The 18,170-nt window shown below is 49.4% G+C and overlaps 1 protein-coding gene across 4 annotated transcripts in view; it reads left to right on the top strand.

The window, feature by feature from the left end:
* The first annotated feature begins 2,645 nt into the window (after nucleotides 1-2,645).
* Nucleotides 2,646-18,170, top strand: part of ACSS2 (acyl-CoA synthetase short chain family member 2) — a 38,859-nt gene continuing 23,334 nt past the window's right edge. For all 4 annotated transcript variants that reach the window (XM_067307454.1, XM_067307456.1, XM_067307455.1 and 1 more), the window contains exons 1-2: nucleotides 2,646-2,796; nucleotides 3,111-3,306. In XM_067307454.1, coding sequence (XP_067163555.1) covers nucleotides 2,673-2,796; nucleotides 3,111-3,306 — 320 coding nt within the window. In that variant the 5' untranslated portion in view covers nucleotides 2,646-2,672. The remainder of the gene's footprint in view (nucleotides 2,797-3,110; nucleotides 3,307-18,170) is intronic.

The following is an 18,170-nucleotide window of genomic DNA, read 5'->3' as shown; positions in this document are numbered from 1 at the left end:
CTGGTAAATAAAACAGGGCAGAGCCTGTTTTTTTGGCTTAGATGGCAATTGACACAGCTCACATCATTACAGATATGCAATTTTCCCCCTCGACACAAGCAGCCTCATGCACACTTCCTTCCTGGCACAGCCCCTGGCCTATGCTACCCCCTAACTGTGAAATGCTGGTTGGCCCAAGCCAAAACTGTAACAGGGACCATGCTAGCAATTAAGCAGCCTGGATGAATATGAGCTTCTGTTGAAGACTTCACCTTCATCTACTTGGTTTACTAGTAGAGATGTAGTCCTTGCACTCCAAGATCTATTCCTTCTTGTGAGTTTTTAGCTATTAACAATGAAGTGAAAAATGTGAGGCCACGTTGCAGCTTTCCAGGACAGTGATTTTATAGCGTAAAGCTAAGGAAATGTTGTTACATGCCCTAGAGTGTAGTATGAGGGCATCTGACCTATTTGGGGGAACAAAGCCTGCTGAGGTAGTACTGGAGAGCTGTAGCGGGCATGTCTGAGTAAAGCTGCCAGTAGGATACAGCCCATGGAGTGAGGGATCATCTGAGCTACTCCTGGATTTCATCTCGGAGAAAACCACTTCTTTCCTCCCAAACAGTGCTACAGAACACATTTAGCCCCTGAGCAGGGTGAATAGCCAGCAGACTATGGCCAAACCAGGGAGCTGCAGTATCTGATAGCACAAATGTGCCCTTTGAAACAAGGCAGCTTCTTCAGAGAGAAATACACACCAACAACCAGCCACTTGTTTCTGGCCTCTTTGCTGGTGGGAAAATTGCACAGGGCAGAATTTGTCCATAATGCTTTATACCATCTCCCAGGGAGTGCATTAAACCATGGAAAATACCAATGATCACAGAATACTGTACCTGGTCACTGACACCAGGCCTTGCTCCCTGGCCCATACAATACTGGGCAAGTTCAAGGTTACGGGCTTTATCTTTTGAGTGTTCCTTCGCCTGAGCCCAAAATACAGCACAGATTGCCCACGGGAACAGGGTGAGCGGCTCCTTGGACAGAACTGAAGATCTCTCAAGAGGATGATATTCCCCAGAAAGTGCCTCGGCAATACAGTCAGGGCAGCCCTGCTCAGTGTGGTGTTCCTTATTGCATGGAAACATTAGGATTAAGTTGAGAATGAGTCCATTATGGTAGGCACCTACGTAGGCAGCTGCTTCCTCTAAGATCAGAGCACCCCAAAATCCTGCCAGTCCCTCTGGAGGCCCCCGGTCCTGCCTCCGGCTCCAGGCAGGTCCAGTGAGAGCAGGTTACTCAACGTCTTGTCCAGTCAGGTTTTAAATATCTCCAAGGACATAGATCCTGCAGCCATTTTGGTCCCCTGTTCCAGTGTTTGACTGTCCTCTTGGTGAAAAAATTATTTAGTTTCTCACAAACTGCACAGGATTTGTAACAGTTAGGAGAGGGAAAGGTGCACAGAGAACTGAAGTGGTGTGCTGTTTTCACATGGCTGCTTGGTGTTGGAAAAGCAGTCTCTTGAACCAAAGCGTGAGGCTTGGACTCATCCATCTGTGCTTCACACCATGAATAATTACAAATTGGTGTCAGATGTTTACCTTATTATTTAGGATCTAATGCAATGCAGGCACTTCTGGTGAAGGAGCGACACATTTTCATGTTTTGAGTTGGAGTCCTGAAGTCTGCCACGCTTGTTACTTGTGGTGCACCTGCATTTTCTACTCTTTTGCAGAAATCCCACGTGCTCAGGGGCTTCTAGCCTGTTAACAGCTGTGGGACACAAGCCCGCAGGCACCCAGCACCCCACAGACCCTGCACGGACCCTGTTGATGAAGTCTGGAGCTCAGGGGATCCAGTGGCAAAGAGCCTAACACCTTTTTGCTCCCCCTGTAGTAAATCCACCTCCATCTGCCTCGGGGGGACTCAATGGATAACCCGCTTATGGGGGGGATTAAATTTTTTCTGTGAGACGCGGCGCGGCATGCGAAATACAGTGGTGCCTTTCCGCATGGTGCCGAGGAGGGCCAGTGCGGGGTGGTCACAAGGGCCTTGCCACAGCCGCCGGGCCTGTCCGGGGCTTGGTGAAGGCGGCCGTCATGGGGCACCTCAGGCTGCTCCCCGGTGTGCGGTGAGTTGGGGACGCTGGCCCCACGGGGGACATGGCTGGCTCATGGGGGGCCCTGCTGGCAGGGGGCATGGCTGATGGGGGTCACTGCTGATGGGGGGACAAGGCTGATGGGGGACACTGTGGGGAGGTCACCACTGCCTGGGGGGACACCACTACTAGGGGGGACGTGGCTGAAGGGGGGGCCACCGCTGACGGGGGAGACGTGGCTGCTGGGGGGACATGGCTGAACGGTGACACGGCTGACAGGGCGGCTCCTCCGTGGGGTGACACCGCTGACAGGACGCCCAGGGCAGCCCCGCCGCGCCGCCTCCGCGGAGCCCCGGGCCTCCCGGCCGCGCTGCCGGCACGGGCGGGCGCCGCCGCGGCGAGCCGGGCCGGGCCGGGCCGTGCGGGGCCGAGCCGGGCCGGGCCGGGCCGAACCGGGCGGTGCCGGGCGCTGGGCGGGCGCCGGGCCCCCCCGCGAGGGCGGGCCGCCGCCGCCGCCGTCCCCGCCCCCGGCTCGGCGGGGCTTCGAAGCGGCCTCGGCGGGCGCCCGCCCGCGCAGAGCCGTCGGCGCCGCGCCATGGTGCTGCCCGGGGAGCAGGCCCGCCTGTACCGGCCGCGGCCCGAGCTGCTGCCGGCGGCGCACGTCCCCTCGCTGCCGCACTACGAGCGCCTCTACCAGCGCTCCGTGGAGGCGCCGCACGGTGGGTGCCGGCACCCGCGGCGGGACGGGCCGCCGCCGCCGCCCTGCTGGGGCCTGCGGGGCGGGCGGGAGGCGGGAGGCGCCGCCGGCGGCGCGGGCGGGAGGCGGCGGCGGGCGGCGGGAAGCGAGGCCGCGGCGCGGCGGTGCCCGAGCGGCGACGCCCGCGGGCTGCCGCTGCCCGGGAGCGGCCCCTCGCCGCCGGCCCCGGCTGCCTCTGGGTGCCCCCAGCGACTTACGTAAGTAACGGGGGGGGGGTTATTGTTATTATTATTAATTTATTCCTTTATCCTGGATCTGAACGTTGCTGTTTTGCAGAATTTTGGGGTGACATTGCCAAAGAGTTTTACTGGAAGACCCAGCACTCCGGACCGTTTCTGAAGTACAACTTCGACGTGACGAAAGGAAAGATCTTTATCGAATGGATGAAAGGGGCGACGACCAACATCTGCTACAACCTGTTGGATAGAAATGTCGATGAGAAGAAGCTTGGGGACAAAATTGCTTTTTACTGGTAAACTCCTGTTTTTATTATTATGTAGACAGTGTGTAAATGTAATGCCCAAGTGCATAAATGATACTGATTTCTGCTGAGGTGAATTAAAACACAATAAAACCCAGGAGGCTTTAATCTTTTCCTAGATACAGCAGGTGTTTGCTTTCCACGAAGGAGCTGTGTAATTGAGCTTCTTCACCAATCTTGGGATGCACTGAGGTGGCACAGCATGGTAGCAAGGATCTCCCAACTTCTAGCTCTGCCTTTGCCACTGTACCCACCAAAGCTAAGAGCAGTCATGCTGCTTTACAGACGTTATTTAGGCAGGTGCCACAGTATCCTTGTGAAATAGGTAGGTGCCGCTCTGCGGGTAGGGAAATGGGATCAGGAACAAATAACATCCAAAATCAAAAAGTGAATTAAACCCAGACCTCCCGTTTCCACGTTCTGCTGGTCTGGCAAGTTTCCACTTCTCTGGCAGAAAGGTTCTTCTAAAACCTGAAATTATGTATTGATTTCTCGCTTTTGGGCTTGTATAGCTTTGTGAAACTCTCTAAATGGCTGGTTTCTCTGACATTACCTTCAGGAAGAACAGTTAACTTCCAGCCCTATCTTGAGTTTGTTTGTTTGCCTGGTTGTTTTCAGAGTAGTTACTAGTCTGAAAAGTCAAATGAAGCTGAAACTTTCATATTGATGTGAAATGGGCTTCACTGGCAGTTGCTGAAATCCAGAACTAATGCTGTACTGCAGACCTGGCTCAGCTGGCACCTCGCTTCCGCTCCCTGGGTTGAGGACGCTGCCTTGCCTGCTCTCGTTCTGCCGCTTCACTCAACTGTCATGCGTTTATCTTGCATCTGTGTTCCCATAACTGCATGTGGCAGTGCAGGAGCAAAGCGAAACACATGCAGCTTGCTAAGATGCAGTGCTAGCTTAGGTTATTGTGATTGCCTTCGGAGGGGCAGCTGTATAAATCTTAACTGTCATTGCAATAAAAAAAAAAGCTTGGACTTTTTAATGATGAACAACTGTGCTGCTCTAAATAAGCTGGTGCAGTCAAAGAGTCCCCCCATGCCGCTGGCATCAAGGTGACTTGTGGCTACCACCCTGCACAGAGGAACAAGTTTATGGCAGTTTAGTTCTCTCTACAGTTGTGTAATTGGGGGCTCATACTTGAGTTTTCAGTTGTGCACCTACTACTGCTGTAGAAGAATTGCCACCTAACAAATAATCATATTGACTTAGACTGTAGCTTATGCAGGTGAAATGGTGGAAAGTGTTTACCTGTCTACCAGCCAGCTACATTCTCCAACTCACTCGGATGTAAAATGACTTCAGCTTCTGAATGAAAACTCCTTTGTAAACTCATTCAGGTAAAGGTGTGTTGATGACAAACAGAAGCCATTTGGCAGGCTCCTGGGCAGCCGGGGCTGGCAGCTGTGCTGGGATTTCCAGAGGGAGGGTGCTCGTCATTGCCTCATCCTTCTTCTTCCACATCAACACCTGTGTGTGACGGATAGGCAGCAGCCTACAGCTTTAATCTGGCCTTAGTAAAGGTTTTTCTCATTAGTTATTTTGGCAGGCTTTGTGGGAGTATTGTGATGCTAAGCAATACTTGAAGCGGGTATTAAAAAGGTGCACATCAGTCTCGGTGTTTGCAGTGCTAAAAATTAAGCTCCCTTTCCCCTTAGCAGGCAGTTTCTCCAGACACGGTTTTGGGGTAAATTCTCCTAGCGTGCTTCATCGTGAGTGATTGATTCTGAAGCGGGCATTGGGGTGTCTGAAGCTTAGTTGTGAATGAAGAGCACACTGAATATGATGGGCAGTGCAAACATGTGGCCCAGGGGGTCTTGAGGTAACAGGGCTAGGGGTCGTTACTTGTAAAAGTACTCTTTTGGGAACATGCACATGCCTTTCCAGGCACATACCTTTCTCCAGTAACAAAAGAGTGTCTTCTCCTTGTCCTTGCAGGCTTGTGCAAAACACTTTATTGAGCAAGCCCTGCTTTCTAAAACCCTAGAGACTTGTCATACTTGTGAAAGGCCAAAAAGGAATGAGAGCCTCCAAAAGCCAAAGAGAATTCCTAGGAAAAACTTATTATTTTTAAATACCTTGGCAAATTTCTTCCTTTTAGGAATGCCTATACATAGGGAGAGTTAGATGAGAAAGGAGCTGAGATTATACGGAGGTATCAGTGACTGATGAATTGTACGAGAGCTCTGAAGAGACATGATTCATGGCCTTTGCTTTCAGAGAGGAGGATTTGGGGAAAAGTGAATAATGTTTCCAGGCATTGCAGAGCCTATCTAAGAAGTGTGTCCTGACAAAAATTAGAGCTGATGTTACTGCGTTGTCTATGGTTGCCTCAAGTTTTGCCTAGACGGGAGGGAGCTAGTGGTTCATCAGGATCTGTTCTTGCCAAGCTGCTCTGAAAATTCCTGTAACGCTGATAGTCACCTTGTATTGCAAAAACCAGCCGTGCTCAAAGGGTCTGAACGCGGGGACGTGCCTCAGCCTATGGGCCCTTTCAGGCTCTGAGCAAGGCTGCGATCAGATGTGCTGGCAAGCTCTGCGGCCTGCCCCTGTGGGATTGCTCTTTCCGCACAAGGGGCAGTCTGCGGGATCGCTTCACACTGCGTAACTCGTACATAGGTGACATTTGCCGTCACGGTATCATCCTCTGGGTGCTGTTAGGACTGTGTAGTTCCAAACTGCCCCTCGGGATCAGTAGGAAGCGCTTGCAGCTTCTCCGTTGCCTGTTTCACTACGATAGCTCCTGCCGCTCGTGAACGTTACAAGTATTTCTGTCCCTGCTGCTTTTGATTCCTCTTTCTGTGTTTGGTGTTGCTGATGTGGCCTAAAATGTAACGGAAGAGCCAGGAAATGTTTCTGATAAAGTGCTTGTCTCAAAAGTGAAATCTCTTTCATAATTGTGTGGGAAGACTGAAGTTAATGCTGTGGTAGATACCTGCCGTAGCCATCGTGGACCTTGCAGGCGTAACACACTGGGCACAGCGGCTGAGACACTGAGGGCACTTTCATGAGACTTGAACCAGTCCTGAAGACTTCTTTTCCTGTGGTTGTTGCCAGCATTAACCAAAGTTAGCAAACAGTATGCTTTCACCATGCTGTAAGCTCAGCTCTGTTGCATAGGCAAACTCTTCGTCGTGTGCTGAAATGCCTGTTGATAATCTAGGATAAGTGTCTGCCTGGCCTGCTTCTGGGGTAAAAATATAACCAGGTGGGAATTCAGGAAACAAAACAGTTATTACAAAACTCTCCCGTATTCTCCGTAATTAGACCCTTGGGTTTAAAGGTACTTCAACAGAACTTATTCCATTTCCTGATCTGTCTACAGCAGAAGCGCTAATTGGTGAACTTCATTTCTCAAACCACTCAGCCCGTTTTGTCGTACTGGTAGCTGCCCCGGGGGACCTGGAGGCAGAATTTGGCACGCTATGGTTTCGCCTCACCATAGGCCCAGCTGCAGGGGCTTAACTGAGTGCTGCCGGCTTCGGAAGAGCGTATCAGTTTTCTGCTTTCTTGCATTTGCATGTGAAGTAACATATTTAGAAAGGAGAAGCAAAGATAGTAAAGGCTGCCAGAACTTACTGCAGCTTTGTTTAAATGGAAAAATAACTGCCAATCGTTCCAATTCTGGATCTGGAATAAACATGACATGCAAAGATAAAATGGAAAAAAAACTTTTTTAATCTAATAAAGGATTTAGGGGCTATCTTCTGATAAATCGTTCTGTAAGAAAGAAAGAGAGAGCATTGTTTTAAAAAAACCCAATCAATTGAAAAGCAAAGCACTACTCCCTGACTGCCACTAGAGGTTTTTTTAGCAGGAAGCTGGAAATAAAAGTTGACAGCAGCCTTCTAGAGAGGATACAGATTTGCCGTTGTACCTCAGCATTCCTCAGAGTCCAAATACCCATTCAGTCTGAGCACATGCCTGCAACAAAAAAGTAGAAAATATCACACATGCTCTCTCCTGGGGCCCCTGCGGGCTGCCGGTAGGTGCTGAACTGGTTGCTGTTCTTATCAGAGTGGCAGCCACAGCTCAATCTGGAATGCTTTATTCTGGGATGTGTCATCTCAGAGCTGAAATGGAGCCAGGTGCTGGCTGTGTTACAGTTGCATTTCTGCTGTCAGGGTCTGGACCTTTTCTGTTTGCAGAAATACTCTTGCCTTAAACTGCTGAGAGCAGTCAAAGTGTTTGACCTCCAGAATCTAGATCGACGGTGTGCTTTTATCTTTAGATACCTTTACACATATTAGTCTTCCATTACTGTCCCGTGGACAGCACTGACAGTGGTGCCTGTTAACATCAAGATTTTCAGAAGTGCTTAATCATAGCCAGCTTCTACACGATGCACTCAGCTACTCCCACGGGCTTCAGGGCTCTGGAGTGTCCCACGCCAAACTGACTGTTCATTTCTTTAGTGGTTTCCTGAGTGACTTGTCATACTTCCAGTGATGCGGCCTCTTTCAACACTTTTTCTACTAGTGAAAACACATCCCTAAATCACACAACTTGTTTAGAAGGAAGAAATTTCACCAGAGGGAGGGTTCCATTTACATAGGCGCTCCCTGGTACACATTTCCATGCATGTGTTTGCGAGCTGGTGAGAGCAGCCAAAGCTACTGGGTAGGTGCTACTAAAGAGCCATAGCCGATGCTGTTGTTCCTCAATTAACTACTCTGAAGGGCTTACTTAAAAGAGGGTAATTCCAGTAAGCTTTATAGCAAGAAGAAGCATTACTCATGGAAAAGTTACCATGCGTTTCATCAGTGCTTGCAGCACTAGCCAGGCTCAGCGCAGTTCCCTTCTGCTGATGGGGATTCTCATTTGGAAAAGGGGTGACCTACTTGTCCCTGTAAATCTGAGGGGTCTTCTGGAGTATGTCCCCACTGATCCACATAGCCTCCCCATCGCTTGGCTTGGCATGTGCTGAGAGCGGAGTGACAGAGCTGTGGTCTTCATTATTGGCAGGCATTTACTTATTGCACTGTTGGACAGTTCACTGCTCTGCAGCTGCGAATGGGGCAATTTAGGTGCACCTGAAGTAAGTAATAAAATATATAGGATACACTTGTGTTTCACTAAGCTGCAGATCTTCTAAACTCCTTTAAGAGCTGTGATAGTTGTAGCTTGAGTCATGGTAAGAAGGGTAGCTGTCTTCTGGTGGGTTTTATGCCCTCCTTGGGACTTTGTGTGGCTGTTACAAAATTTTTGGTAGTAGCAGCATCTGTCCAGTTTACTGCATGCTTTGGAACAGTCTCCTACCTTTAAAAGAGAACGTTTCTGCTTTGCAGAGATGCTTTCTGATTTTGAGCTGCATGACTACTGCAATAGTGGGAATGGTGGGAGCATTAATGAAAACCTAGTATTAAAATGCGGAAGAAAGAAGATAGCTGTAGTAGCTCAGACATGTCCGGGTCTTGAAGAGGGACGTGCTTGGCTAATTTCTTTGGTGAAATTCTTTCTGCCCGTCTGAAAAGAAGCAAGGCAGGAAGTGAGAATGTCTTGAACAGTTTCCCTAAATTGACTGAAGAGTCTTGAAAGAAAGTCTGGAAGAACTCTAACTAGTTACTGGATACAGCCTAGGGGCATCAGCTGGTGACATCAGAGAAATGCTAAGAAATTCAGCAAAAGCAGTAGTATGTCTTTATTTTTGGCCCCAGACCTCAGTGAAAGGACATATATGTGAAGACATAGAAGGCAGCATGTGTGCTGTCAGTAACTGCTGAGAACTGGAAGAAGCAGGAACTGGTGAAGAGCTTGAGGATTAGCCATGGGAAGGCCAACCAAATTCATTTAGAGAGAGGTGTGAGGAGATAATGCTGTATCTGGCACTATCTGCTAAGGCAGTGCTGCCCCTCCTAAAGGAAGTGGCATTGGTTTGGCTCACCAGCATCCACCTGCACTTGGTCAGCAGGTTTGTTACGTAGCTCTGGAAGGTTTGCTCCGGTTCCAGGAGCTCTAACCTGTCTAAAAGTATCTGCTCCTAGCCCAAAAGGCACTGCAGAGCTTGCACAAAACCTCTTCCCAAAGCTTTGCTTTCAGGAGGTGGATGCCGGTATGGTTAGTGCATTGGGTGCTTATATATAAGCGCAAGTAGGACTGAAGGGACTTGTATTTTGTTCTCAGGTGTAGCTCCCTGGCTTTTCTTCATCAGTGAATGGAGTCTCCATCTTCAGGTGGGGACTGTTTAGAGCAAGGCCGTGCTGGACTGAGAATTAATCAGTCTCATTTAATCACACTGATTGTCGTACCATGGGAGCAGTTGCAGATGGAATATGGGTAAGGGGCTGCCCCAGGGCAGTGTGGTGGTACCTGCTGGGGGGTTGGAGATGCTTGGCCTGGCCTGAAGGGATGGCTCAGAAAACACAGTGGTCATGGCCTGGAGCTTGTTTGCACAGACTGTGTGTGTATGTGAGTGTGTGTTTGCTGAGATCTGGCATCCACCAGTTTTCTCTTGTCATATCTTGAGGTTGTTCTGTCCTGAGTGCATTTCTCTTAACAGGCTTTTGCTCAGTGCGCTGCCTCCTCCATTCTCTTTATTTCTAGTGAAATCTCCACAACAGTGCCAACAGGTGAGGGGCTTTGCCCAAGGGATGAACTAAACAGGTGAGAGCAGCAAAATACCTTCTTCAGGCTGGTACCGTCCTGTGCAGGTGTGCTGGGGCTGCTTTGCTGGATGCTCTGAGTCAGTGTTTTAAGCCTCCTGTCACATTAGGAGCCATACAGAGAGCTGGCAGACACGTAGTCAATTGAAATTGTTTTTCTCTCCTGAAGACTGACTCGAAAGCAGAGCTTGACTCATCCCTGTCAGGTACGCATGCGATTCCTAGGGAGATGCTGGGGAGGATGGCATGATGTTTCTGGGACTCCAGGCCCCGTTCTCGTCCTGCAGAGCCTTTTCAGTCTTGGGGTGCGCTCCAGGTAGCTGTAGGGGCAGGAGGACGAGCGGGGAGCTGAGAAGCTTGGACCCTCATAGCTGTTGCCACTACTGGTCCCACTGCGTTGTCTCGAGTGGCTGGAGGAGGCTGCTGGAGGCAGCAATTCGTGGCAGTCATTCTCAGGCTGCAGCAGCCCATGGGGCCGGGGCTTCCCTCTGCGCAGGGCGGGTGTCCTGCCTGCACAGCTCCTGCTGCTGTTCGGCCCCTCTCTGCAGCACACGAGGAGGGCAAGTATTAAAGGGTGGTGGTGGCTGGACTACACGTTGCCTGTAGCCGCCTATGGTTTTGTCTGTTGTGAAATTTCCCAGGACTCATGCCTCTGTGGGAGGACATTCAGCAGTACTGAAGATCTGCGCTGAAAGTAGCTTTTTCGGAGCTCAGACAACCTGTAAACCTGCTCCCCACAGGCAGAATGGGGCTTTCCCCCCTTCTCACGATCCCTTCTAACGAGTCCTGAGTCGAAGCCTGCAAAGGGAGCGAGCCCTCGGCAGCACTTGGGCGATTGCTCGCAGGCTGAGCTGAAAGGAGAGCGGTGGCACAAAGAAGCCCTCCGGCTTGAGCACGCATACTGGCAGCGGTGCAGAGGCAGGGAAGCAGTTTTCATTCGGATTGTGTCAGAGCTGTTTGTTCCTAGTGTTTTGCTCTGAAGCCCTTGGTAGCGGTTGCTGGCAGGGAAACAGTATCTGTCTATATATATACAAGGGAATAGCCAGGAAGTATTTGACCAAATAAATAAGTTGGATGGCAATAGAAGAGTCCAAGATTAGATGGCACTCACTGCAGGAACTTGAATGTGAAATTGCTGAGCTGCTGGCCAGGGCGTGAAGTGTGCTATTGGAAAGGGCCACTGTGCCGAGGACTGGGAGGTTGCCAACCTGACTCCATCTGCAGAGAGGGCTGTAGAGAGGTCCTGGGAACTACAGACCGGTGAATCTGACTTGCATCCCTGGTGGGTCCTGTAGTAAGGAATAAGGTCACTGTGCGCATGGACCAGCGCAGCCTGTGGGGATAGAGTCAGCAGAGCTACTGGAAGGGGAGGTCCTGCCTCACAGACCTGCTGGAGCTCCATGAGGGTGTCAGTAAGCCCACGGATATGACTGTTTTCAAACAGCCCCAGATGAGGTTTCCCATGAGAAGTTAATCAAGAAATTAACTGCTGAAGCTGTAGAGGGTGTGTCCCTGGTGCTTCAGGGCATAGACCACGTCCATGGCCATGACCGTCTTCCTCTTGGTGTGCTCCATGTAGGTGACAGCGTTGCGGATCACATTCTCCAGGAAGACCTTCAGCAAATTAAGTTCCTCAGGAGTGGAAATGGTCTTTTTATGGATCTGTTTAAGCCTTGCCCTTTGCTTCCTCTCTTCTAATGGTCACTTTTCAGGATCAGCTGCAGGTTCCCCAGGGATCAGTGTTGAGACTGGTGTTGAACTGCCATAGGTGGTCGGCTAGCATGCCCCCATAAACATCTCCTGCTGCTGCTGCTGTTGGGGACAAACCACTGGACCCTGGTTCTGACCCAGAGCAGGGTGTTTCTTTTGTTCTAGTCTAAGAGGCTGGTGACTGAGCTGCTGTGAAAGTCCCATTCCTGAAGTGTAATAGCTCAGTGTAAATGAAACCTGTGGTTTCTCGTTCATCATGTTCTTATTTGGTATTTCTTCCTCGTGCTTCTCACTGGACTGACAGAGGGCCTGGCTCTGTTGGTTCAGCGCAGGGGATCTGAGACGTTTTCATGAATCGCTTCTTGCACCACTGTCTTAAAAGGTTGGCTTATACCCTTTACAGAGCCTTCTTTCTGCATGCTTCTGTGTGCGTAGTTGCACAAAACTGCCTGGGAGAGGAGAGACGTGTGTGTGTGTGAGCACATATGGGAGCGCCTGGATTTTCTCATAGCCTGTGAAACTTGCTCTTGTAACTATATTTTGTAACATTGGCATAGATTACAGGCACCTTGATATATTTTAAGAATAGTTTGCTTACTGCTGGCAGGGACTTTGTGATTACACAGCGGTTGCGTATGGAGGATATTGGCAGGAGAGGTGAAACTGCAGGTCGATAAATGTAGTTCATGGATAAAGAGGATGGTGAACTTTTGTGCAGATTAAGGACATGCCCTTCTCCATGGGGGATCCAAACCTTTAGTTTTCTCTTCTGACTAGAAAACCCGATTATTTTATTTTAGCTGTGTGAATGGTTTGTATGTACTTCCCAAGCAACCTGGCGTGAAAGGAGCAGACAGGAATCAGGCCTGCAAGGGCATGAGACTTGCTCTGATTAGTGGTGTTTACAGGGGACAAGGTGGTCGGGCTTTGCAAAAAGAGGTCCCTAGCGGATGCTTGTTACTAGCATGACGCTTCCCCCATGGGTGGTTGCGTTTTTGTTCCTGTTGGGCTTTCTGTGCCCCAAGCCATGGGCTATAGCACTGATTTGCCAAAACTTCTTGAATCTCACCAGCGTAATAAGCCAGACTTTTTCGGGCTGTTCTCAGACTCTGGGGCTGTGTTAGAGCCGTTGTCCATGTCTGGCGCAGGGTTTCAGTTCTCTATTTGCATTTCTGCATGTTGTTTGTTGAAAAGATAGCTGGTATTCTGCAGTTTCGATGGGGTGAATGTCAGAATGGGGTGTGGTACAAAATCACGAGTCTTGGCAGTCCTCTGTAAACTGACTTTTTGTTGTAGACATTCAAAGCTGATCATTTTGGCAGGTGTCAACTTCCTTCTTTAGGGGAATGCCTCCAGGGGAATTACTGGTCTTCCTGGTTTCTTTTTCACATCTGGCCTACCCGATAGTTAAGCATGCTCTGCATTCTTGTTGCCATTGACTTTCTTCTAAGATATTTCTAATATGGAATGAGATGACAGTTCAGCAGATGATATCTGGCCATCGCCTCTGGAGGTTTCCAAGGCATGAAGCTGAAAGGTCTACCAAAAATCTGATTAAAGGCTTGGTCTCCTGTTATGGGCTTGATGGATATTCTTTGAGCCTCCATTGAAATCACCTTGCCTGGCATTCGGTGTTTGTAGAAAGTCTCGAATAGTTGGCAGCGTGCTCCATCCAGAGATGCAGTATTCTCCAAAATGGGGCGTTTACCAGCTGCAGGCAGCTTGTTGACTATTTTACTTACAAAAGCTTCATCCAGGATTTTGTGTTTTGTGGTCTGTTTGCAAAGTGTTTAAACAAGGAGTCAGCTGTGTCATACTTCAGATAAGTTCTCCTCCCCCTGGGCTGGCAAAAGTAGTCTGTGCTTCTCTGACAATATTACTTATGGTAAACATCTAAGACGTTTTCTCCTATGTCAAACTGTCACACTCTGGTGCAGTGTCCTGTGGATTTAACTTGCAGGATTAGATGTGATGGCTGAGATAACCCAAATATTGGAGAAACACAGTGGAACGCGTCTTGCATATGAGCTGTGTTGAAACACTACATGATCCCTAGACACTGTGTTTAAAAAAAACTTAAACAGCTTTTGCTTTAGATAAAATAGGTAAAAGGCCATCATTTTTCTTTATTGGCTGTTTTTCTGTATTGTAAAATACTTTAGGAAATAAGAACATAATTAGAATTAGTGTATATTCCCTCTATTTTATTGTTACTGAATATCAAACAAGTGAGAAAAACGTAAAGCCGCAGGTGACGGACTAGCAGAATTCGCCTGGCTGATGAACATATACATGCCAGCACTTAATGACTATTGACACGAGCACCAGGGTGATTTGCACGTGGTCTGTATTGCTTGTAAACTGTCTACTTTATTTTGTCAGGGAAATGTGAAAAAGCAATGAGAAGACTTTCCTTGAAGCAGGGCTTAGAGACCGCTGTCAGTCCTGTGTTCTCCAAAAATACAACTACTGAGTATTTACGCTCCCAGGTGTGAACATAAGTACCACAAACCCCATCTCATCCACTTCACTCGCTTGCTTATGTTGGCTGTTTAACCAACAACAGTGTAAGTTGTGAAGTGTTGATTCCTTTAGTGACATCTGAGCATCCTACAGTCTAGTGAAAGGGGCCTGGAGCAAATTTTTGGGCATAGCCTGCCAAATGAGCGGAAAGATCGGAGGGAATTCTAGAGGGTCACTAAATATAGCAGTGATTTTTGAGCGGTGTCCACCTCTAGCTGGCTTCTGCTCTGTAGGCATGGCTCGGAGAACAGCACAATGAGCAGTGGTTGGATGGCAAAAAAAAAAAAAATTCTTTAGAAGCTTCTGATACTTGTTCAAATTCTGAAAGGCTGCAAATAGTAGCTGAGAATGTACTTAATTAGAATGAATGACAGGCTGCACTTCTGTACTGGCAAGCTCTTGCTTCCTGCATCAGCAGCCTCTGGAGAGGTTAGAAGTCTTTCCACTGCTCATGGGGGTTTCTTAAAACTTCTGCACTAGGTCAGCCCTTTACACCCTGCATGGTTTTGCTTGAACTTGAGAAGTGGATCTGTACAGGTCCACTTCCAGAATTGGGACTGATATTTTTAAAGGTGATCAGAGGGCTGATTCCTTGCTCAGAGAGCAGGTGGTGGCCCAGCGTCCCTTTAGAAATACGCTCTATTTTTAGCTGTGTTGTGAGGTACAGGCACGGTAATGCCCTAGATGGAGTCCATTGGGCTGGAGAGAATGGACACCGGGGCTGGATGCGGCACGTCATACTGCCCAGAGCACAGGGGTAGGACGATGTGGCTCTGTTCCCAGCTCTGACTGTGGACAAGTAACTTCCTACCTCTGCAGTTTGGCTTTTTCATCCGTTGAGTGAAAAACAGGGATGCTGGCCTCCTTCTTAAAGTGCTTTGAGATTCACCGAAGGAGGAACTGGGAGACGAGACTTCCACCATCAGCTCCAACAGCCTTGCAAAATCTTATCCACGATGTTTTCCTCTTCCCTGGGGCCGGTCTCTGCGTTGGTGCACGGATCGAAAGGTTCGGCAGTCTGACAGCAGGCAGCCCGCTTCACTCGTACGTGGGCACAACGCTCAGGGCACCGTTTGCTGGCCTGGTCTGGGTTTCTTTGCAGCAATGGGAACTTGTTCACCCCAGGTACATGGTCTGGCTCAAACAGAGACAGACCTGAGAGCTTAGTTAGGTCCGACCTGTGCATATGGGGGTATTGGAGAGGGAGGTCATAGGCTGATTTAAGTAGCCACAGAGAAGCAGGTCTCCAAGTTAAAAATATTGATTTGAAAGACGATGTTCTTAAAGTGATTTTTCTTTTCCCCAGGCTTTCTGTTGCTTATTTTACATCAGCAGTTTTCTCTCAAAGTACTCCCAAATATTTCTGAATGTACTGGGAAACCTTTTTTGCCAGCCCCTCCAAGACTAAGCTCTGTTATGCAGCTTTCTCTTCTTACTTGGTCTGTGTCATGATGAAATAGGGTTTGAGTGTGGCAGCCGGGAATGCAGAGGGTGATGTTTCTGGCAAGCCTTTTATCTGAAAATCTTTTCACCCTTCCCAGAACTCCTTGGGGTATTTGCTGCCCAGTGCTGTGGAGGCAGGAGATCAGGAACTTGGATGGTAGTAAGCAAGGGCAGGGTGGGGCAATCTCTCCTGCTATTATGAAATGTTCTCATGAAGTTTTTTCACCCATTTTAGCCCTACTAGCTTTTTCCTGGAGTCATCTGTGCAAAACTCCTGCTGGAAAACGCTTCCACTTTGGGCAGTCTGTTTATGAACATTTGCATATTGAACAATCCATGTGCCAGCAAATATATACTTTTTTTTCCAGTAAAATGGTGTCTTTTTCTGATTATTTTGTACAGCTGGTCCCACCAGATTTCACATTTCAACCTAAATCTGTTTCTTCAAGGACAGATTTTAAAGGGCTCTTCCTACTCAAATGCCTTTTTGGTGTCAGATGGCATAAGCAAGGCCAGGTGTGGAGGGAGAAGTCGTCCTTTTTTTAATCTCAGCAGCTGTAGTTACCAAACCCACAAGCTGTCTCTGCCCAAACCCGTCTTCAGGCTGCAGGTTTCCTGGCTCTTCTGAGAATAGCGGAGGCCAAATGGCGCTGGAGAGCTTTGAGAGCAGCCGTGAGCTGTGTTAGCTGAGCACGCAGCTGGCGGGTGCTCATGCAGGTGCCCGAGAGGCCTGAGGCTTTTATTACCCACATGGCAGGCGCGTGAACCTGCTCTGCAGATGGAAGGAGCTTGGCCCAGCTGAGCTCTGCCTGGCGTTTCAGTCGCTCTCGTTCTGGACGCCGGCCGGAGCAGAAAGCCCCTGGGCTGGCCCGCCACCCGCCGCGACCTTGCGCAGGAGCAAGGAGCGCCCTGGCGCCCAGCGCGGAGGGTGCTCGGCCTGCACGTGTCCGTGCTCTGGGGACAAGCTGCTGGAGGAGCAGGAGCTGCGGTCTCCATCCTGCACCTCTCGGGCACTGGCATGGGCCCAGGCTTAGAAGGGGCTTCGGGCTCTGCCTGCGTTTTATTTTGGATGGCACCAGCGACATTGAGGAGTCAGGTTTTCCCACGGTCCCGGTGGCTACAGCTGAGCTGGAGGCTTTTCGCACCTCTCCACTGTGCAAGTTCTCTCTGTTATGTTGCTTACCTTGATCATCACCTGGGAAAGGACCCTTTAACTCTTCCCTTTCCTGTTTCAAACTGGGAGCCCCAGTTTTCTTATGGGCTCTTCCCACTGGCTCAATTGCAGAGCCTTTTCCCTGCATTAAACACTACTGCTCGGTGGTCTGGTGTGGCCTCTCCGCTCATTGGAGAGTGAAACCTGACAGCTTTGAGGTTGTTTGCTGTACTCCAAGAACTTGCCCACCACATCCCCGAAGGGACTGGCTGCTGCAGCTGCCGGGAGCATCCCTGGAGCGTTTGCTTTGAGTTCAGCGCCGGGGGCTTCGGAGCGAGGCTCAGCCACCTTTTATTGCTCTCTCCTCCTCCAGCCGGCTGGAAGGAGAGAAAAGAGGAGCTCTAGCAATCTCCCTGGGACTTCTCCATGCTGCTGCTGCCTCCGTGCTGGACTCTGCCTGGCCCCAAACCCCAGTTGTCCTTGGTAACTGACAGCTGTCAATCTCGGAAAGCTGGGAGGCAGCCCTGCTAGGGGAATGCTGGCATGGAGAAGCTTGTTAAATTTGTGTCAGTGCTTTTATTTGAGAGCAGCATGGTCACAGGAGCTTAGAGGAGGAAGCTGAGCGATCTTCAGCCCCTTTCTTCCTCAGCGGGAGCATTCACAGGGGTCAGATAGTCTTTAGCTTTGTGCTGTAGCTTGTTCACTTTCGTTTGCATGATTTTTCCGCTTAATGTGCATTGATTGCCTGAGAATCTGAAGCTTCTCTTAGTGGTATTATAACCCTTGTAAATCACAGCTATCACTGACAATTACCCAGAAAACCGTAATTACCATTCATGCAACCTGCGCTTCCCACGCTTCTAACCAGTGCTGGGAGCATTGCACAGGGAGGCTGCATTCATCTGCTGCTCAGACAGGTTATAATCACTCTTTGGAAATCTGTTGCAAGACACAAACTGAGCAGCATTGCTCCTTCGTTTTTGGGTCAGCTTGACCTGTTCATTTTGGGTGCTCTGTGAAATGTTCATCTCCTTGGCCACTGAGCTGTAGCAGTTTAAGAAGTAACTGCCTCTACCTATTTCTTCTTATCCTGTAGTTGAGAAGTAGCAGTTAAAATGAACTGAACTTGCTTGGATGGGCAACACCAAAAAACCCAGGCTGACCTGGTTACATAAAGCAAAGCAGTGCTTGGGAAGGAAGTCCTGGAGCCGGTTACAGTGTTTGAGGAAAGCATGGTAACTTTTTAACCCGCTCTGGTGCAAATACCCAAGAGCACATCTGGCCACAGTTTTGCTTTTTCCCATGCTGCTTCTCCTCATCCTTCTTCCTCCTGCCTCTTCCATCATCTGGCTTTTCAGTGTCCGCTGCTTCACAGGGTCAATGTGAAAGTTAATGCAGCTCTCGAGAAATGCACGGCTGCT

Source organism: Apteryx mantelli, chromosome 18 (assembly GCF_036417845.1).
Source record: "Apteryx mantelli isolate bAptMan1 chromosome 18, bAptMan1.hap1, whole genome shotgun sequence".
NCBI lineage: Eukaryota > Metazoa > Chordata > Aves > Apterygiformes > Apterygidae > Apteryx > Apteryx mantelli.
This window is presented reverse-complemented; position numbering and strand designations above follow the sequence as displayed.